Source organism: Gymnoscopelus microlampas (assembly GCF_963454915.1).
Source record: "Gymnoscopelus microlampas genome assembly, chromosome: 16".
NCBI classification, from domain to species: domain Eukaryota; kingdom Metazoa; phylum Chordata; class Actinopteri; order Myctophiformes; family Myctophidae; genus Gymnoscopelus; species Gymnoscopelus microlampas.
Window position 1 is genome coordinate 32,840,232 of NC_139953.1, and position 22,792 is coordinate 32,863,023.

At 41.4% G+C, this 22,792-nt stretch overlaps 1 protein-coding gene across 2 annotated transcripts in view; it reads left to right on the forward strand.

Moving 5' to 3' along the window:
- cdc42bpab (CDC42 binding protein kinase alpha (DMPK-like) b) overlaps positions 1-22,792 on the forward strand; it is a 104,601-nt gene that overhangs the window by 21,897 nt on the left and 59,912 nt on the right. For both annotated transcript variants that reach the window (XM_084083063.1, XM_084083064.1), the window contains exon 2: positions 15,623-15,714. In XM_084083063.1, the coding sequence (XP_083939189.1) occupies positions 15,623-15,714 (92 nt within the window). The remainder of the gene's footprint in view (positions 1-15,622; positions 15,715-22,792) is intronic.

Genomic DNA, 22,792 nt, shown 5'->3' on the forward strand with positions numbered 1-22,792 from the left:
CTATTTTAATGGCTGAATACTACTCTTATTAAGCTAAACTGAATTTGAATTGTGTTGAACACGAAGAGAGCTGTAATGCTGTTTTTTTTTCTTCTTCTGCCTGTCATTGTCCCTCTCCATGGTCCCCCTCACCAGCCCCAGGTCTTTCCTGTTCGCCCCAGCCTGGGCACACCTTGCTGGGTTGTTTCCCAGAGAATGAAAGGGTTGAGTTGAGCTTGAGTTACCGCTACCATGACACATATTGCTACAGGGAGCCTCCAGCCGGACACATCTTAATGCTGAATGGAGAGAAAACACCTGGGTCATCTGTAAAGCAAATGCCACCCTTTGTTTGTTTTCTCCCCAGTGTGTCTGTGCGTGACTGCGTGTCAATGTCAAGGTGATTTCCAAAAATCAGCAACAAGTCCGCTCCTCTGCTTTGACTGAGTTATTCAGAATTAGGGCTACAACTATCGATTAGCTTCTTAGCAATTATTCTATTGATTATTTTTCGATTAATCGAGAAGGACTTTTTGTGGGGTAGTTTTTGTAATGTTTTTAAATGTATTTATATATCAACAGCAAAACAATGTCATTGTTTTTTTAAATCGACTAAATCAGTTAAGTCTGATTAACCACTTAAGTCCTATTTACCGTAATATTTTATCTTACAATGATGTTGCGCAGAAATAGCAGATCTTCGCGTTGTGAGCTTATTTTCTGTATTTTATAAATTTAGTTTTTTTTTATTTGATTAAAATCCATGAATCATCGAATCAATCGATTAGTTTGATTAACTGTTGCACCCCTAGTCAGAATTAAGTTTCCAGCCGGAATCGCTGGCGTAGCGGTCTGGGCACCTAGGCTACAATGTAGCACGTCGCAGGTTCGAGTCCCGATCCCGATGGCCTTTGCTGTGTGTCACTCCCCATCTCTCTTTCCTCATTTCCTGTCAGCCTACTGTCCTTCCTATCTATAATAAAGGCATAAAAAGCCCAAAAATAAATTGAGAAAAAAAAAAAGAATTAAGTTTCCATTCATACCAGTCCTCAATTGCTCTCATCTGTTCGTGTCCCTATTGGTTCCATCCTGTTCTCGAGACTCATTCACCCAAACGAGTTGGTTAATTTCCAGCACGAGTGACCCCAGAGGGAATAAAACGTCTCAGCGTTTGCAGTGGCAGTGCTGTGTGTTCTGCTGGTTGTAGGGACGTGGTGTGCACTGAAAATTAATATAGAGACTCTAATTGTCAGACAACATGAGCAAACCCAGGATGAGTGAGGTCAGTGTGAAACTTGAGCAGTGGCATGTTTCATGGGTCTGCAACAGAACTCTGACATGTTGGCGTGATATCAGGTCTTAAACTGCTTCCAGCCATGATTTGTAAACTGAACAGAGTTTCATAGTCTTTCAATTATACAAGAATAGACTTTCATAGTATTTCAGTATAAATGTTGTTGCTTTGACATTTGTCAAAACCACATATCCGCTGAAGCATTCTTACCCACTTTCAAACTGTCGCTACTATTTTGGGCATGTACTGTATAGGTGAACATTTCCACATATTGTCGAAAAAAACATAATGCATCACGTAATGACGCATTGTGACCTTGTCGATTTTTGAGTAGAGCTTAAGCAGTTATGGACAACCCTGTGTTTTCTTCGTTACCATGCATATCATATATACACAATGTCATGGGTGCGTGACCTATTGTGTGTCGCATGTCATCTCCATGTGCTCTGTCCCTTCCTTTATCTCCACTCTGCTGTCTAATAAAACTAAACAAAAATATAGATATTTAAAAATGTGCTTTTAACTATATATATATATATATATATATATATATATATATATATATATATATATATATATATATATATATATATATATATATATATATATATATATATATATATATAAATATTACCTGGTTGTGTAACAGTTCCCTGTCCACATGCTGTCTTATAGCTGCACCATTCCCTGCTTTCAGCCTGACATGGCAGCCTGTGTCTTTGATGGCTGCCGGAGGCTGTGCTTGTAAAGTCATTTGTTCCTGGGAACAAGGAGCAAAGGTGTCTACTGGCTGTAAAGAACAGCAGGTTTGCACAGCTGTCTGTCTGTTTCACTGGTGGTCACCTCCCAGCCTGTTGCAAGCCAGCCGTGATGTACATTGTGATTTAAATCAATTCCTCATTCAGTTACTACATTATTGTACGCCAATCATGATTTATTAACTTGTTTATTTAAGTTTTCATGGTTCAAGTCTAAATCTATGCTAAAGCGCTTGAATTGGTACATCTTTTACGCACAGTTTAGGCTACTGTCGATCTACTCTAGATGGTCTCATTGTTGAGATTGTTACACCCGAACAAAGTCCCCAAAACATGGCCATGTCTCAATAAAACATTTTAACAACTTAAACCCTATATACTTAGTTGACCAAGGTCCCCTAGGGCTCAATACTTGGTCCACACATTTTTATCTTGCCTTATTGACTGGAGTAAGCTCACAACCCGTCGCAATGCAATGCCTTTTGAGCTCCGCTAGTGTCGCTAAATGTTCACCCCAGCATAGGGACACTAGGGTTCAAGTGGTTCAGATGGCTGAATTCCTCGGGAAAGTGTGTGAAATTCCCCCGCTCATAATTCATCTTCAATTCACTTCACTTCACATTCATCCATGTAGAAAGGCATTCTCTCAACTGCTGGCTGCATGATGCTGCTGTCATCTCACTTTTGTTGTGACAGGCCATCGGTGTTACGGTATGATTGGTATCAGGCCACTTCTGACACCAGCAGAGGCACATTCCAGCTCTCCGTGCATCTGTCATTCAGTGAAAGACACGCATTTGAACCAGGCCAATATATCTGATGGCTGTGGGTATTATATTGACCCTTGTAAGTTGTAACCCTTTAAAATCTTCTGCTATCTATCCTGAACAAAGTCCATACAGGAAAAGATCAATATCATCAGATATTTGCAGAATCCATGCACTAGGCAAAGGCACATTCTATACCGTTCGTCACTGTCGTGCATTTTTATCTCCATATTTCAACGTTTGTTTTTAATAAATGAATGACCTATTGTATACTTTGTCAAATGACAGTGTCATACAAAAGTAACAAATTGGATCCTTTGGAAATTGGAACACAGGTTATGTTTTCCTCTATTTCCTGAAAAGTAACGGTTTTGGACATACAAGGTTTCCGACCAAAAGCGATATTCTAGCTGTAAAAAAAACAAATAAATCAGAAGATATATTACAGATATGTTATCATTTTTTACCAATGTTATTTCAGAACGGTCAGTACCACAAACTTTAATATCGGCCCGGCCCGGCTGTACTTCCATGTGTAAGCCCAGTTTCACACGCCACAGCCGGGCTGCTTTGATATTGCTTAGTATTTATCTGCAGTTGATATGTTTAAAAGGTTGTGTTGACACAGGGTTGTGTAAATCAACTTGTTTGCCATGTGGGTTGAGTCTGCCGATATGCCCGTCTGAAGGATCCTTTGATGTGAACGAGAATGCTTCCTGTACAGAAAGCAGAACCCGGGCCAAGTCTGGGCTTAGAACACCTTTTCTCACGTTGTCTCGCCGAGTTCCATGTTTTCCCAGCAGCAGTCTTCAAGTGCTGTGACTGTTTACTGTTTAGCACGGATGTACCCAAGTTATTCAGAAAAGCACAGCTAAAGCAATAGAAACTGATTCCTTTCACCCATAGTTGCTAGTTATTATTTGGGGGGAAAAGTCATGATTGACTTGTCTGTGCATCAGCCATTATGTTTCTTCAAATCGATTCATATTATTGTGGGTGGCTATAAGATAAAATTGCCCATCCTGTTTGAAACATAGGACTTTGATTTCACAAATTAGCCTACTTTACTACACCACTGAAAAATTCTGTAGTCGGCTCCACCGAGTCAGCACAAAGCAGGCAGCGGGCTGGCTGAGACAGTTGACTTTTCCCAGCTATTACACAGGGAAACTCTTGCATCAAAGAGGAGGAGCTAGCAAGAGGCAGCCTGGTGGTGAGGCAGCTGGATTTCTTTCAAAGCCCAGTTCTGACAGTTCATAAAACTTAGTTTAGTTAAAAATAAAAAAGAGGGAGATATGAAAGGAACAGGATGTGGAATTATATTTCATTAATAATGATATGCCAATATTGAATGAATAGGATGCTTTTTTTGTTTTTGTATACTCCTACTGTTTAGCAGCGGCTACAATGTTGACCACCTCATTAACACATTTCCCAGACAAGGTCCAGCCATATACTGGGGTTTGACCCAGTTTTGTTTTGTGTTAAGTCCATGCTGCCTTTTGGTTTGTTAATATTTTGGGCACATCCTGTTTATGTGCTTACCACAGCCCGACACACATTGTTCAGCTTTTAGGCCTCTCCGACCATGTCTGCCCTCTTATTAGTGTGACAGGGGAGAGAACACTAAAGAACTACGAGTTAGAGTATGAGTAAGAGAGGGAGTGAGACAGATAGAGATGGAAGAAAAAAGATAGAAAGGGTGGTTTGCGAGTTGAAAAGGGACGGGGGTGGTGATGGAAATGGAGAGATGACGGCAGTGGGAATTGTGAAGAAACAGAAAGAGATAAAGGAGACATACATGCGGGGACAACTTGAGGTCGACAGGGTGGATGTGGGGTTGCGAGCGGATGGATGTGGGGTAGTGATGCAGACGGAGAGCTTCTCTTTGGGAATTCTGGTATTGCTGGTGTGCACTGTAGCATTAAACCCAATTTAATGCTCCAACGCATGTTTACATTCTCTAAGCGATTCCCAACCCCCACAATACAGATTTTCAGTTCTTATCAATGATTTAATAACATCTCCCTGATAGCTGACATACATCATACATGAGAAGACACATGTTTGGGCGTTTGTGTGAATGTGTGTGTGTGTGTGAGAGGGCGTGTGTATGTGTGTGATTTGTATTTCTTTGGGGCCGGCCGGTTCTCTGGCGAGATCGCCTCCCTTACACATCTGTTGGGAGAACCCCTGGCTGTGACATGAAGGGGCCCTGGTTCAATTTCCATCTGTAATTTGGGTAATTTAGTGGATGTTTTAAGCTACTTGCAGTTAAAACTGCAAGTCGCTTTTTTTTGTTTGTTTTTGAAGTGCCCCTCACAGTAAAATCCTCTGTGTTAATTTAACTCGGAGTGTAAAAATGGATCTGTAATGGTCCATTTATACACTGTCAGAGTTAAAATAACTCTGGGGATTTTTTCTGTGTGGTGCTTAGTCACTTTCCTTTTAGGGAGTGGGTTATTACAACCATCCAGCCTTGATTTCCCTTTGATAACCTTGGTGTGCTATTTATTCAGCCTTCACTCAGTTGTATTTATGTGTACTTTGTTTAACCAGGAACACACACACCTGCCTTTGAAATAAGGCAGCTTTTGTTTAGGAGAGACCAATGTATTTTACCTACAAAAGTTGACCTTTTAAAAAATGTTAACCTTAGTTTGGTTCACTTAATACATTTCCCAAAAAGAAGATAATATCATTTTGGTACTGAGCAGTACAACAGTTATGTGATTTTTTTTCTTCCTTCCTTTCTGTTTCTGTAGCATTTTCCACCCTGTCTGCTTCCTGGTACAGTCTGTCTTGAAGCATTTCTGAACAAAGAGGTGTTGCTGATTTTGACTGACAGAATGATCCTAGATCGATAGATTGCTGGGATCTATCAGGCTGTAGTTGCTGATAGGGGTGCAAGAGTTCATTTAACTAATTGTTTTAATTGATAATTAAAAGAAAATTGGCTTAAAAAATAGCAAAAATAGCAGATCTAGCTTGACCATGTGAGCTTGTAGATCGGCTATTTTGGTATTTTATTATAGCATAGTTGTACAGCAGAGTATAAGATAAGGCATAAGTGGTTAATTGATGTTGATGTATATAAAAGAACGTCTTGATTATTTGATTAATCGCAAAAAGTAATCGATAGAATAATCGCTAAGAAAGTTAGTCGATAGTCGCAGTCCTAGTTGCTGAGCCTGGCTTGACTTGGCATTGAAATTCCTGCTGACACAGTGGCATTATATGACTGACACTGACATCAGTCATTTTAAATTGGAAGAACAAGGCTCATGTAACAGTAATTCTAGCAGCATATTTCCTATGAAGTCAGGCAAAGCCAAGTTGCTTTTTGGTGAGGTATTCATCCTTAAAAAAAACGCACAGGGGAAAAACACAGCCTCGTACTCGCAAACCACGTGACCTCGTACGGAAATTACAAGCCATTGCAAATTTTGCGGGTTGGATTCTGAGCTCTGAAAAGGAAAAAAAAACGAGCCCATGTGATCCAGAAATCCAAATTCCTGGAGGCTTTGTACATGTGAACGACAAGTATTCATTGACCATGTGATGACGTTAGGGAATAAAGTCACCCATAGTCCCTTTAGTCATGATTGGCCCTATATGACTCTTGCAGCTTCAGAAGCTATGGCCACACGTATGGATTGGATTGCCTTCATTTTACGACGCAGGGTCTTCCCTCCTTAGCCGGGAGAACTCCCTGGCCCGCATACGAGGTGTGATAAGTCCACCTCCTTCAGCAATCCCGCCATGGTCAGGGGGAGCGGAAGGCCATTCCAAGGTCTCTCTACACCCCAACTGTTAACTGGGAAGCACTGATGTCTGTCTCTCTGCCTCTTTCTCTCTTTTTCTCTCTCTCTGTCTCTCTCTCCCTCTCTGTCTCTCTCCTGAAGGCGGCATTTTTGTGTCGTTACCTCACTGTGGTTGTAAATAATCCCCGTTATAGCTTCCAGATGTCGTCCGTCCCACTCTGGAGCTGGAACTGGGTTGGGGTTGGAGTGCAGTACGGATGTAAGGGTTGGACACTTACTGTAAGTCTCACTGCTGACTGGAGGGCCTGGGAATGAGAGGCTCTCCTCTCCCTCCCACACTCTATCTCTCTGTCTCTCATTCTGTCTGTCAGTCTCTGTCCTCGTTTCACTCACCTCACCACCTAAAGAGGTTCATATATTATTTTCTGTGTCATCTCCTGTCGTCTAGTCTACGCTGAGGAAGTCATTGACATCCCTGGCTTAGCTTCTCTTTTCTCTTTTTCTCTCTCTCTCTCTGTCTCTGTCTCTCTGTCTCTCTTGTAAGCCTCTGCCCCACCATTCTACCACTTTTCTTCAGGCTATCTTCCTCTTCTTAATAGCTCTGGCTTTCTCCCTTCTCCTAGTCGATTACTCTCTTCCTTGTTGCTACTTACTCTTCATTTATTTTCCTCCTATTTTGTTCTCACCCTCGCTCGCTCCTCACTCGCTCTTCGATTCCAGTGCTGCTGTACTTGTTTCAAGTAGCGAGAGGAAAGCAAATATACATTTGGCACATGTGGGCGCTTAGGAATGGGGTACCATGGGTTCCATCATACATACACAGCAGCTATTACTCACGCATAGTCTACACACACTGGCACGCACATACACTTACATACACATACAAACCATATGTCTTCATCAGACGTGCGGTACACACTACTCAGACATAACTAACTTGCACACACACAGGCATGCTAGCACACACTCTCACACACACACACACACACACACACACACACACACACACACACACACACACACACACACACACACACACACACACACACACACACACACACACAGACACACACCATATTTTAGTCATGTAACAACACACATGCAACGCACCCCATGCCTTTCTGTGCTATACTATCGTATATGTGTGTACGTGTTCTTCACATGTAGCCAAAGAGCCCGATATGGCTGAGAAAAGCACATCATGGAAATGGCCCAGGGTGAGGCTTGGTCATGAGCATTGAGCGTATCATTTGCGGGTCTACTTGCTAAGTGAACCCACTTGCCCGTTGTTACCAAGTTTCACACAAAAATGGCTGAGAGTTCTCTGCTCGGTATGGAGGGAGATGGCTCTGATAACCACTCCGCTGTTTTGGGCCAAACCAGTCTGGCTGTGTGTGGATTAGCTGGCTTCACGCGTGTTTTTCCAGTTTCACTGCATCCTAGAGCTGTGTACTGTGTGTGCGTGTGCACATGCATTCTGAGAGTTAAATTAACTCTGAGGATTTTACTGTGTGTGTATATTTTGCACATGGAAATTGTGTGTGTGTGTGTGTGTGTGTGTGTGTGTGTGTGTGTGTGTGTGTGTGTGTGTGTGTGTGTGTGTGTGTGTGTGTGTGTGTGTGTGTGTGTGTGTGTGTGTGTGTGTGTGTGTGTGTGTGTGTGTGTGTGTGTGTGTGTGTGTGTGTGTGTGTCCAACAAAGCACACCAGTGCGTTTTGCTATAAGTGACTGACATGTCATCTTGTTCCAATCTTTGGCTCTCCAGCGGTACGCATCAAGTCTGTTTCAGTGCTCTTGCAAAACCCTCTCAACAACACAAAGAGCCCCAGTCACTTCCAAAAGCTCCCATTTCCACCTTCCAAAAGCATTGCCACAGGCTCGCGCCACGCCTCGACATAGCGACCGTTGCTATGTTTGGGCCGGCTTGTATATTTTGATTGTCGATAGCTCTTTGTCAGAGAGTTGTAATGAAGGCCCGCGGTGTTGCAATCAATCTAACTCGGCCATAAGAACGCACGCAGGCATTGTTCACTGGCTGCAAGTCTGTAAGACATGCAAGTGGAGACAGCTTTTGTTTGAGTAACAGTGTTTTTATATATTGACCCAGCAGTGAATTGAAATATGCGTCTTGTAGGCCTATTTCCAAAACACACACACACACACACACACACACACACACACACACACACACACACACACACACACACACACACACACACACACACACACACACACACACACACTTAAGTTAAGTTAACTTAAGTAAGTTATCTTAACTATCTCAGTGCCACACAACAAGATATCCCAAGTTTATTCTGAATGCCCTCAGTGCCAGAACGAAAAATCCTGAGTTTTAAAAAAAAATAATATTATTATTATTTGTTTTGGAAAAAAATGTTCAGAACCCAATATAACATTATCTGAAGATTTGCAGCTCCATCCACTCCTTGTTTAACTTATAACTGAAAAAGGCTGTATCTCACTTCCTAAGCACTTTTGTTTTACTTAAAAAAAAAAAAGAAATCAGTATGAATTTCAGTATCAGTATCAATATGAAGATATTTTTTTATTTCATTGGCACTGAGAGAGTTAAAGACAACTTAACGTTATCTTAGTCAAATCCAGCATAAGCATATTTTACACCTACTGTACATTTTTGCTCAACCACTCAATGTATTTGAGGATAAATCCCTTAATCTGTTCAAGTTCATGTGCTTTGATAGATCACCTGAAGGCTGAAGGCTGCAGTCTCTGAACTGTGTCTTATCAGTGAGACTGTCAGTAATTATGTGCATGCATGTCAGAAAGACTGTAGATCAGGGGTGGTCAGTTCTTTTTGATCTACCAGGTGATCAGATTGGGCTATTGAGGTGATCAATTGAGTTAATCAAAAACAACTTACTAACCATTATTGGTTGATGTGCTTAAAACCTTTCTCCCTAGATAAATCACAATGTAGCTTACCTTTGTTATTCATAGTTGTCATTCTTTGTTAGGTTAATTATTAAACACTTATGCCATACTTAGCTTGTAAATCTGCTATTTCCTCTTATTTTTTAAACATTTGGAAGATTTTGGAACATGTTGGACAGCTTTTGCCTATAATGATGATGACATGCCCAAACTAGGGCCACTAGGTTGAAGTATTAAAATGACTATTCTTACTTATTCTATGCTTGTATTATTCTGCTAAACTATAAAAAGACATACAATAAATGGTGGTTTTCACTATGGCACTGGGTGATCACGCCAGCCTTGGAAAATGTGATGGTGTACCCGAAAAGGTTGCCGACTCCCCTGCTGCAGATGAAGGGAGCTTGGACTGTTTGTGTGTGTCAGCGTATCATGAGCATCTGTCTCGATACTGTTAGCGTACCCTTGTGCGTGTGCTACTGTGTGTCTATTCTGTACGCATGCGTCCCTGTGTTTGTGCATGTGTGCTTTGTTGTGGACAGGGCCCATGGCTTCCAAGGTTTGGAGATGAAAGACCGTTTGCATCTGGTGGGTTTAGTTGAGCTCCTGATTCAGTACAGAGCTACTAATCAACAGAGCAGAGGGGTCTCTCTGCTCTCTCTCAGGTCCCCTTCATCCCTGAGAACAGTGGTTCTCAACCTTTTTCAGGCCGCAACTACCCAAAATAATCATATTTGAACTGGGGACCCCCCCCACACTGTCAAGAACTTGGAATTGTTGGCATTACATTTAGTTTGACTCTCTTCCACAGATAAATATTGTGAAAATAGCAGATCTACAAGCTCACAACGCGCGTTGTTGTGAGCTTGTAGATTGGCAATTTGGCCAATGTTTGACCTGTTTTTATAGTATATTTTGTTGATTACTTTTGATGCAGTAATGGTCTTTTTCTTTTCATATATTTTTTTTAGGTAATCAAAAGGTCTTAAGAGTCCTTAAATTGTCGCTTCCCTGTCATGAAGTGACCAGGGGGTCCCGACCCACAGGTTGAGACGTGATAACAGTTACTTTACACTCATACACAGTCAAATCTATTCTCTGGGTTAAATCAATATTGTACATGTGGCAGTGAATTGACAAGGATTTAGCTTTAGTTTGTGTAGTGTCAACACAGCAAACGTACATTCAGAAAACAGTGCGTACAATGAATACTTAATGACCACTTAAAAATAACATGATATACATGCATATTTATGTAGCCATACATACTTTATGTTTTGTACTTCATACATACAGTAAGTATATACTTATATGGATATGAATACGTACTATACAGTAGCAACTACTATTAGCATTGTTATAATGAAAGAGCGGATTCTTTTTTTAACAAGCCAGGTGTGCCGACAGAAGCTCACTTGAGCATTGTGCAACTATTAAAAGACATACAATATTTATATATTACAAAATGTACATATTGACATTTGTAGATTCAATACATTAATATGTTACTTATAGCTAGAACATAACACACATTAGGCACTTTTCTCCTGTGGTCAAGTTGGACATGCATGCACCACACAGTTATACAATACCCGTCAGAGTACTCATTGTACCCGTCTGTCTGTGTCCCTTTTATGCCTATACATGGAGTTCTGTGTCAGGCATGCTCAAATATGTAGTCCAGGCCAGTCTATGACATCAGTACTATGATACTATATTGATGACATTAGGGTACTCCATATTTGGGGATTTGCAGATTCATCAATATTTATATGGAGATCTGCTGATCCGACTGACTTCCCACTTGGCCCATGACTCACTCAGGTTGTCTGCAATACGCACGCCGAGTTTGAAGTCGTCAGTCCCATATATGGGCGTATCTGTCTGACAAAATACACAGACATGCACACATGATGATCACAATTTGTAAATGAGAATTGAGTATCCGTGCTTTGCCAACCGGATGTACCAGACATTTGCAATCACCACGGGGACCCAGTGTATTCAATAACACAATATTGCCAGTGATTCTGAGCTCCCAGTCCTTACTCCTTACCAGATCAATTCAACTGAGGGGGAAGAGGTGATGAACTGTCGGGTTTTCAGCCGCTATTGTCTTCCCAACAGCACCAGCCTTTGTGCCTGATGTCGTCGAGTATATTGAATACTTAACTTTGGACTGACAGCAGAATAGGAAACTCTCCAGCCATGGCCAAGATCTTGGCTTGAATTGTCTTTGTCGATGCCTGTATCGTATCAGTTATTGTCATCCATTAGGGTGAATGGCTTGCCCTGGACTGATAAGAGAGAAGTTAGAAGTTGGAGTACTGATAACTCGATACTCTTATTGATATCAGAGTGTGATGACATCAACGTGAGCTTTTAGATCTGCTATTGGCATGTATAAATGTATTAGTCTCTGTGGTTAATGGCCAACTTTGCTAGCCTTGGCTGTCCTCTTCGGTGTAGATTTTATAATACATAAAAACCACGGAAGCCATGTCGTGCTAGCCAGTAGCAAATCATGAGAAACTTTTGACATTCTGGTTATTAATGATATTCTGGCCTACAAAGCCGGAATATGGCAGTAAATCTGTGTTGTGTTTTAAAAGCCAAGAGTCAAGACAAGAGTATAGAGCTAAACAACAAAAAATAATCCCATTAAATGATATACTATGCACTCATGTACCAACCATACATTTGCCTTGACAGGACAAACATTTGGAAGTGATCTTTCTCAGAGTCATTAGTCGTTACTGGTTCTGTCCTTTGGCTAGCTTACAGTGCATTCATATACTGACAGTGCTGTAATAAATATGCCAAAATCTGATTTGAATATACCAGTTTTGTTATAGCTCAAATAAAATAGTGGAACCTGCAGATAAAAGGCTACACTCCTGGGTACCACAACAAGTTACTGGTCTAATCCCAATCTCATAGGGTTGAATCTATGTCGCTTGTCAACTCCCCAATTTATTCCCTCTGTGACAGGAAATGGCCCCATCCCTGTCAAACTTCTGCAAGGAACAAGCCATATTTCAAAAATAATCGTAAGCTCTTTTACCTGTGTTGGCTCAAAGTCACTCACTAAATCGAAGCGTAGTCATATACATTTATTTTAAAATGCATGGTATCTGAATTGAATTGGTACTTAATTTAAACCGGGGTGTTCGGTGCACCTTGTACCTTTTTTTTTAAGATGATGAAACGTGCTTGAATGTGTCTCTTGAGAATTTCCTGAATTGAACCTTTGTGTGAGTGCACAGCAAAATCATCAGTGTTAATTTAAATAGAACTGTAAAAATTTAACCAAGACGTGGACCTATTTTTAAACATACTTAAATTAACACACATAATTTTACAGTGTGGTTTTTCTCAAACACAGCTGGAGACAGCTGTGAGAGACTAAAGCCTGATTTTACGGCAATAATAGCCGATCTACAAGCTCACAACGCGCCGCATCACAACGCGGTGTGAGCTTGTAGATCGGCTATTTTTGGAGCTGGCCAACATGCTACTGGTTACTGTACTTCCAGGCTCTTAAGCTGATGGTTTTCTCCCCTAAAGCCTTTATTAAGCTGCTGGTGTCCTTGGGATTACAGAGGAGTGGGTGGAAAACCTCACTGCACACTGTCTGTTGCTTGCACTGAAACTCCTTTTGTTTGTGACATGTACATTGTACAATAGGTTACAATAATTAGCCTCATGACCTCATGAACTTCCTTTAATATTACGTTATCAAACAGCTCTCCTACGCACCTGATGCCGAAAACGCGCCAGTGTGTAAAAGGCTCATTGTTCCAGGATTACAAGATGTAAAATTAAGTCAGCAAGCTTCACTTTCCCGTGACAGGTGTTGCCACCATCCAGCCTACGCTCTGTGGGATCACTGAGCTGTGTGTGTGTGTGTGTGTGTGTGTGTGTGTGTGTGTGTGTGTGTGTGTGTGCGTGTGCGTGTGTGTGTGTGTGAATGGCAGTAGTATTATGCCAGGGGAGGGCAGGGCACACACTGTGGTCTCCATTTGTGCTCCTCCAGTGCATGACCTTGGCATGGTTAGGCCTGTTGTCACTTGCGGTGGGAGAGAACAGAACAGGAGGAGAAGGGGAGGGTGAGAGTGAGCAAGGCTTCCCGAAGAGAGAGAGAGAGAGAGGGAGCGACAGAATGGAAGGAAGAGAGGGAGAACAGGACAGACAAAATGTGAGAAAAGGGGGGAGGAGATGTGTGTCAGGGGGGTGGGGGTTGGGTTGCTCTCAGTGGCCTGTTTGTTTTATATCTGCAGGCCTTTCCCTTTTTTCACAGCAGGAGAATGTCTTTTTCCTGAACTGCAGAGGTTTTGTGAAGTCATGGCAACCAGACAGTTTTAGAGTGATGATTGGCCGATGAGGGATTGCAGAAAGGCCCCGACTGCCAGCTATTGGCTGGTGGTCAGTTTCTCACACACACACACGCACACGCACACGCGCGCGCGCACACACACACACACACACAGACAGGCTATGCAGTAGGCATGGAGAAAACAGATGTTTGGAAAGTCAGTAAGTCACTGGAAATGGCTTCTTTTGTTAATCAGTTGCTATGCAAGTTTGTATGTCTAAATAATTTAAATGTATAATAATATACACTTAGGTAAAGGCCAATATAAAAAGGCAATGAAAACACTGCTGGAGTGATCAGCATAGGTGCCAAGACTTCGCCCATTAATTAATTATTACTGTAATAGATAACTTCCTGTGGATTCTACTTTGAAGGGATAGTTGTCAACTAGTTTTAAACCGTTTTTAAATTGGCACTACGGTTACTAAGAAATGTCCACTGGATGTTTGTTAACATTTTGTAGCAATGGAAACGAAAGGGGTTAGCTTGCCAGTATCCACCAGCTAGATAACTACATTTCAGTTGATGCTACAATATGAAAAACAGAACTATCCCTTTAAACATCTCCACCCTTTACCAATGCAGAATCAGCGTAGCCAATTGGCTGACCTTGGTGAACCTGTGGTCCATTCAGGTTATCTTAGGCGTGCTCATATCATGTAAACCAGGAAGTGACTGAAGGCTACTCAACAAATGAGGGAAATGCTGAATTCATTGATCACAGAGATGCAATCTCTCATCTCGGCTTAGCTTTCGTAAGAGAATGCCTGTGACTAACATGCCCACCCAGGCTCTCGGCCCACCCAGACCTGATAAAAGTCTGTTTTTATACCGACACACCACTGTTTTTATCAGCATGGGTTGGAACTGAGAACGGTGGGGTTGTTGGTGGGTTATCGCAGAGTGATATTATGTCCATGTTTTAGTTTCCGTCAGCCTGCATCTCAGAGCAAGACTAAATTTAGGTAATTAGAATGCAGGTTAAAACCTGCATAGTGATGGCTCACATGATAAACCCGCTTTCAAAAATTATATATAGGTTTTAAGGCTGTTCTGTTAAAGGGCTCATACACTAAGTTTTAGAAAACTTGAGAGTAATATGACTGTAAATCTATTACTGAAATACTTGATCCTGACTTGGCCACCTAGCAGTTCCTCCTCATCCATCCCAGCTGAAATGTTTTAAATGCTGCTATTACTATTATTATTTCCTGGTCTAGTATCATTTTTGGTCCTAAAACCTTATAACACGTTGCAATGCGCTGCTTTATGAGCTTGTAGATCAGCAATCTCTGAACATTTTCAGACACCAGTTTGAAAGTGATCAGAACACATCGGTTTTCTATAATTGCCCATACCGTCATAAAAGTCAAATAATTGCTAATATATCGGCCAAACCAATATATTGGTCTGGCTCTAATCTTGTACATTGCTGCTGTTGGACAGACTTGTGGACCATGTCATGCCAACATTTCACTGCTTGTAATTATATGACTGAGGGACAAACACCTCTTGATTCTTCTTGGCTCTTAGATGCTGCATTGCAGTAAAGTTGCTTACATTCTATGAACTTGAAGGAAATTAACAACGAATGCCTCTTGTGTACATGATATCACTAATATTCATATTCATCCCCCAAATATTTCCGCTTAATGAGGCATTCGGTGAAAAATATGATTTGATTTTATGAGTATCAACCTTGCTGTGGTTCTGAAGTCCCTAGTGGTGGATTGAAGTAAAATCCTGACTGTGTGTCCTCTTCTCTCTCTGCAGCCAAACCTTTCACCACCAAGGTGAAGCAGATGCGCCTGCACAAGGAGGACTTCGAGATCCTCAAGGTGATTGGACGAGGAGCCTTTGGAGAGGTAATCTACTTCCTGGGTTTTATTTTCTTACCAACCTTACCACAGAAACTTTGTAACATGACCCCAGAACAAATGATAACAATACGCCACATAGCTCATGCCAAGAGGCCACAGTCCCTCCCTTCTGCCTTCTCCTCGCAAACTCACTAAACCAGCCTCATAGGCGACATTGCAGAGAATTTTCTAGAAGTTGCATTACAAGCAATTTAATTGTTTTGACGTGATTTGAATTGTCTTTCCTTGAGATATATGATATAAGACAGGTTAATAACCCTGTCATGAAAATGCAGTTTCATTTCTGTCTCCTCCTTAAATACTCATGGAGCAATTGAGCAAACATTTAGGCCGGTCTGATCTCTAGTCTGCATTTATATGCTTTCAGCCTGGTGCAAGGCACCAGCCTGCTCATCGGTAGACAACCACTGTACCATTTTAACCACTTAAACCCTATATACTTTATTGACCGGGGTCCCCAGAGGTACTGTATATCCTTGGCCCACTCCTTTTAAATCTCTTTGGGCGTCGCAACAGGATATGTTGTGAGTTTGAAGATCTGCTATTTTCGCCAAATGTTTGCCTATTTTCACAGAATGTTCACATTATGATATGTCCATAATCGGGACACTAGGGTTCATGTGGACCCACAAATGAGAAGTGATCATTTTATATTATGACAACCCCTTTCATTTCAGTGGTTCAAACCCATTAAGACCTGAGGCCGATTAAAACAAAAATCTAAATCCTAACAGTTTTTTGAAAAAAACAAAAAAAACAAGATTTTTCAAAAATAGCAGATCTACAAGTTGCGCTATGAGCTTGTATATATGCTATTTTTGAATAGCCAAAGCAATCTAAAGTGACACAGATGCGTTCCAGGTCTTAATGGCTTAATAACACACTATTACGGCAACATCAAGTGAAAGTAGGAATATGATGTCCCTTTCGAATGATTATTAGCAGCATTATTTCTAAAATGTACGTCTTCACAGCATGTAGTAGGAACCTGTTACTCTTGTTGGTTTGCTTTTCTTAAATTACCTTAACCACATTTAAACCTAGCATCCCTAATTTTGTGCAGGTTTTCAAAAATGTAAAATATTAAAAAAATATGTTCAGTTTTTTAAAAACATTTTCAAATCTCACAACACGTCACATGTTGTGAGCTTATAGAAGGACTATTTTAGCTATTTTTGAACAAAGTACAATAGGGCTCAAGTGATTAATAAACGGAAAACTGTTTTCTTTTTCTTTTTTTGAGGCCCCATGCAATGGCTTGGGGGACCACAAGTGGGTTTCAGACCCCAAGTTGAACCCCTTGGTTCTGGTGGTCCCCTCTGCTTGCATTCCAGCAGCAACTAGTATTAGTCTCGAGGCTTGAGCACCACGAGCATGATCCTACTTGTATGTCTGACTGAGTTAAACTTCATAAGCCCCCCCTTTCACACTCTTATTACCCCAGGAAGAGAAATGAATTAGTGCAACTGAAACTCTTCTCTGTACTTTAGTTTTTTCTTTTCTTTTTCACCCCTTCACTGACTGCCCCACGGGGAGGTTGAAATACTGTTGTCACTGGGTTTCAGGGAGTGATGTCAGTGCTGGGGAATGTTGGAGGGACAAGTAGCATGGTGCTCAGCCAAGTCTCTTACCTCAGAGCGGTGTATGCTTACATAACACCGGTGTCCAGGAAGCACCCTTGTGTCTTCGGTTTTTACCCCTTCCACTCCAATTTCATTTCTAAATTCTCATATTAGCTGACAGTTGTTGACATTGTCCACGAATGGGTTTCGCTATCGCATAGCCCTGCGCTTAACCAACCTATCGTCGCTGTCGTGCGGGAAACCATGTATGTCCAAAACGGTTGCTTTTCCGGAAATTGAAAACGGAACCTGTGTTCCAATGGACCCAAAGTAGTTATTGTTATTCACTTAAGCTCTTGTTAATACTTTCATTGGTTAAATATTTATTTAAAAAAAAACACAAACAGACTTTTTTTTTTTTTTAACTTTCTTTTTATTTTCTTTTTCTTAGAGCAGGTTAGGTCATGATGGGCATCACATATACATTAAATTAAATTAGTACATTTCTGGCAAAGTTAACATTCTCATGTTAAGGGCTATTCAGTCCAGATGAAATGAGAGAGATCCTTATTTGAAGCAACTTCAGTCCTTTCGTTGAGAGATATACATAGAAATAAAAAACAAGCAGTAAAGTGTACAAAAATAAAAAGTATAACATAGAGGTATTAAATCAAGCAAGGTATCCCCACGCATAGTACAGATTCACATATTTGTACATACATACAGATATACATTCAAAAAACCCCACTTCTTTACAGGTCTTTCACAGAACTATTTTCATATGTAATATCCATTTTAACCAGTATTTACAAAAAGTATCCATACGGAGTCTTACAGAATATGTGAGTTTCTCCATTTCGTATATGTTCTGTACAATGGCTATCCACTCCCCCTTTGTTGGTGGGTTTTTGTCGAGCCACCTCCTGGTTATAGCCTTCTTACTGGCCACCAATAATATTTTGAGAAGGTACTTGTCTGCGGTGCTAAATTCGGGTGGTATGTTACTCAGGTAAATTTTGGTAAAAGTACATTCAAGCTCAGAACCCATTATTGCGTTAATATCTGATACAATCTCAAGCCAGTAGTTTTGGGTTACTGGACAGTCCCAGAATATATGGAAGTGGTCAGCCATTGTATTATTGCAGTCTCTCCAACAATTCCCCGATTCTGGTGTACCATTTTGTAAGTATTTTCTCCTTGGGGTAATAAAGAACCTAATCATGTTCTTCCATGAGAACTCCCTCCAAAGGCCGGAACTAGTGGTGGTGGTTATCATATCACATATATTCAGCCATTCCTCCTCTGTTAAGGTTATGCCTGCTTCTTTTTCCCAAACACAAACAGACTTAACCACTTTGAACCTAATGTCTCTATTTTGGTCATGTCATTATAGGTGAACATACACTGTCATACACGACACAATGCTGTCATACAATAAATGAAGTATAAAATAGGGCATTAATTGATGAAAGAACTTGAAAAGATGATATATAGAGAAGAGATACAAGGTTTCTGCCCGACAGTGACGCTATGCAACATGCATTGGAAACGGGTTCTCTATAGTTGACGCCAGCCACTGGCTAAATGCTGGACGGTTTTGGCTATGGTTTCTATTCCACTAGCCATTTTGGCAAGTACCCAAACATCACTTTGAAGTTCCTTTCTATTCCAGGTCAATCAATCAACCAGCTAAAATAACCATCAATTAGCCTGGTGAAATAGTGAAAGAGGCCATTGTAGCAAGTTGATTTCCTACTGGGATTATGAAATGTTGAAATGTATGAACGTCAGCGGGGAATAGACCTGTTTTTTCCATCCAATCCTTATAAGTACACCCTTTGGATCCACAAGTCTTTTGCCGGACATGGAAGAATAAAAGCCTCATACTGTAGTCGGTGTGTATTACATTATGGTGTGAGACTGCCATGGATTTGTAGCATTTGCAGACTCTGTATAACACACACACACACACACACACACACACACACACACACACACACACACACACACACACACACACACACACACACACACACACACACACACACACACACACACACACACACACACACACACAGAAACTACTTTTTCACTTAAACACATACCTGAAAGAGCACACACTTTCACACAGACATACTTAGTTGATGATTCTTATGAAACATGCATACATGCACAAACACACAGGAGGATTGGAACCCTGCCCAATGTTCCAGGCCCCACTGGCCTCAGCAAGGCTTTTACTGGGCTTCAGTTTCACACAGTCTGGGTGAACCGCACCAAGGTGCCCCTGTAGCATGTCCCAGAGGTGCCAGCGGGGAATGGTTGACAGGGTTTCACAAAGCCCAAAATATGTAATGTCGTCATTTGTGGAAAGAGTTCCGATAAAATCGGGCGCAGGCCTGTGGTTGCTGAAGGTTATCTGCCCTTAAATCTCCACTCCCAGAGCTGTGCCCTGTGAAAAGGAATCACGGCAAGGGAGAGAGACACAAAGGGACAGAAGGCAGAAAAAAGTGAGTGTGAGAGTGAGATGAAGTGAGTGAGATGAAGTTATAGAGAGACTGACTGAGAATAATAAATAGAGGGAGATGTGTTCTGTAGCAGAGTTGCAAGTTCAAAATGTTTGACTACGATCCTCTTTGACTGAAATTGTCTACCTGCTGTACACAGTAAAATACTCAGTGGTATTTTATTTATTTGTAACTTTACTGTGTAACACACTGCAGGGTTCCACTGGTGTATGCCTCTGTCTCTGAATGGATTGTGTGTGGTATGACCCACCATGTAGTACTATGCCATCATGGCAATGTCCCCGTGCCCTTTGAGTGAGCCAGCTCTGCCATTATGCGTTTCATACGTAACTAATACAGTTAGTTTTGGGCAGCTTGAGAGGCAACGTGATCGTCACATGGGTCCATTATTCATTCACATGATAGGGACGACTTGACTGGTGCAATGTATGCCATTAGTAGGATGCTAGTGTTCTAATTGAATGATGATAGATCTACAGTAGGCAACTGTCTTAGCGTCGTGATCAGTTTCTTTCACTCATGCCAACATTCCAGAGTCATGAAGTGTTGCTGTTTTATTAGTGGGGTTATAGCAGTGGCGGCCAGTTGACCTTGTATCGGATCAACGAAAACAGAGAATAGATACTTTCTTTGGGAAGGTCCTGTGATGATTAGAGACCCAGCTGTATGACTGCATGCAGTCCCCTTTGTGAGGCTTTGACCAGACTGCACATACACTAGGGCTGGGCAATTAACAGAAAATGTATCGAATCCGATATTTAGAGCCAATAACTGACTTATAACCGAATAATTGAACAAGGTTTTTTTAATAATTGTTTTCTTATAGCAACGAACAATCGACTAAATCGATTAGTTTGATTAACCACATAATTTCGTTGAACAATAGTGGCGTACAAAAATAGTGAACATAGCATATCGTGACAAGCTTGTAGATCTGGTGTTCTCACTATAATTGTTTTTATGATTCTTAATCGAGGCACAAGTCTGACATAATCGTGACATTGATTATTTTGAAGTCATATCGCCAAGCCCTAACATGAGAGATGGGCAAATGTATAGACGGGGCAAGAGAAGGAGAGATGGAACAAAATTAAAAGACAGAAAATAGACTGAGTAAGGAAAAGACTTTCCGATAGACAAGAGAGACATAGAGCCAGAGAGAGAGAGAGACACACAGAGAGAGTGCAGCATGTTTAGGTTTCATCCTGCCATTGTCAGCAGCAGGGAGAAAAATGGCTTTCGTTCGTGATGCAGCAGAGATCTCCTGATGAATGTGTTAATTGGTTTCCTCTCCTGCTCCAGTATGGAGCAGTACAGGGCTGCTGCATTATGGGAACTCTCACATCAGTAGTAGCTGCTTTGCAGTAACTACACGAACCCTAGCAATCCCTATTCTGAGCTTGTTGCGTTGTGAGCTTGGAGATTGTCTATTTTCAGCAAAGAGATTTAGTAATACTTAGTGTTTTGTAGAGGGATAAAAGAAGGGGACCAAGTATTGACCATGAAGACAATGAAGAAATTAGATTGCCTCGTCTAACCAAATGAACCCTAGAGGCTCTGTTCTTGCCATGTCATAATAGGCGAACATTCACTGAAAACCGAACATCGAAAATTGCCGATCTACAACCTCACAACCCTTTGTGATGCATTGTGAGCTTGTTGACTGGCTATTTTCGGCAAGGAGGGACAAAAGGAGGAGATCGTAAGTATAGATCCCTTGGGAAACTATTAGCCCCTGTTGCTGAATGACAAAATAACCCCAAAACCCACCCTCCAAATGTTAGCTCCCTGACTTATTATTTACATTGGAAATACTCAGTGGACAAATTGTGACAAATGATCATTATAGAAGAATCCCCAAAAACTATGTGGAATTTGGCGTGGGAAAAATGAGCATCATGACTCCAAAAACCCTGGCTAATCCTAGCCACCGGCTGTTTTCCCGTTTCTGTGTGCCTGTACTGTATGTCACTCGGCCCGCACATTTGTCCTCCAGAGGGTGCTGAAGCATCTTAACTATGCACAACTCTAGGTCGCCTTGTTTATTCATATTATCTGGTCATTTGCAAAGCCTTGTCGATATAGGGTCTAAATGAACCTTTAGACTGGTCATGAAAACCAGCAAACGAGGTCGGAAACGAGGAAGAGTAGAGGAAGAATGGAGTGCATAAAGGGGAGATGGAGAGAAGGACAAAAACACAAAGTTGTTGCCAAGAACAGTGTGCTCCACCTCTTGTCCTCTCTCTCTCTGCCCCTGTTCCTCTCCTCCTCCTTAGAGTGATCGCTGGGGGAAATCCAAACAGTGGAGGAATGTTATCATTGTATTGCATTAGCTGCATTCCCTGGCTCATTTAATAGACTGCAGGCTCCCCTCTTGTATGGACCACTCGCTTGTTTTCACTACTTGACAGAGAGAGATAGAGAGACAGTGTTTACATATTTCCATGTGTGTCTGCATACTTGTGTGTGTGTGTGTGTGTGTGTGTGTGTGTGTGTGTGTGTGTTTGCAATTAGTTGGGTTTTGTATGAGCGTATGTACAGTATATGCCAGCAAATGTCAGCATATGTGTCCTCTATATGCGTGTGTTTGTCTGTGTGTGTGTGTGTGTGTGTGTGAGAGAGAGTGCGCTCCTCTCTTCTTAGTCATAAGTTCATAACCCTAACTTCCTTGATGGTGGGTTATGGCCTAGTAGGTCATCTTTGCATGATCCTTTCTCAGCAGTTCATTTGACAAAGGTGATCGGTGAAAGGCACCAGTGACTGTTCCTCTGAGCTGTAAAAGGGGTTCTTTGCAGTCACTTCGAATTTGTGCTATAAAGAAGAGACAAATCTGATGCGTTCTTGTCCAATAAACCTGCTCTATTGTCGGGGTTATGTTTGCGCATTGGCCAACAGAGGTAGATAAACAAATAGCATGAAGAACAGTTAGCTAAATCCCATCGGGCATTAGGTTTCTAAAAAAAAAGCCAAAAC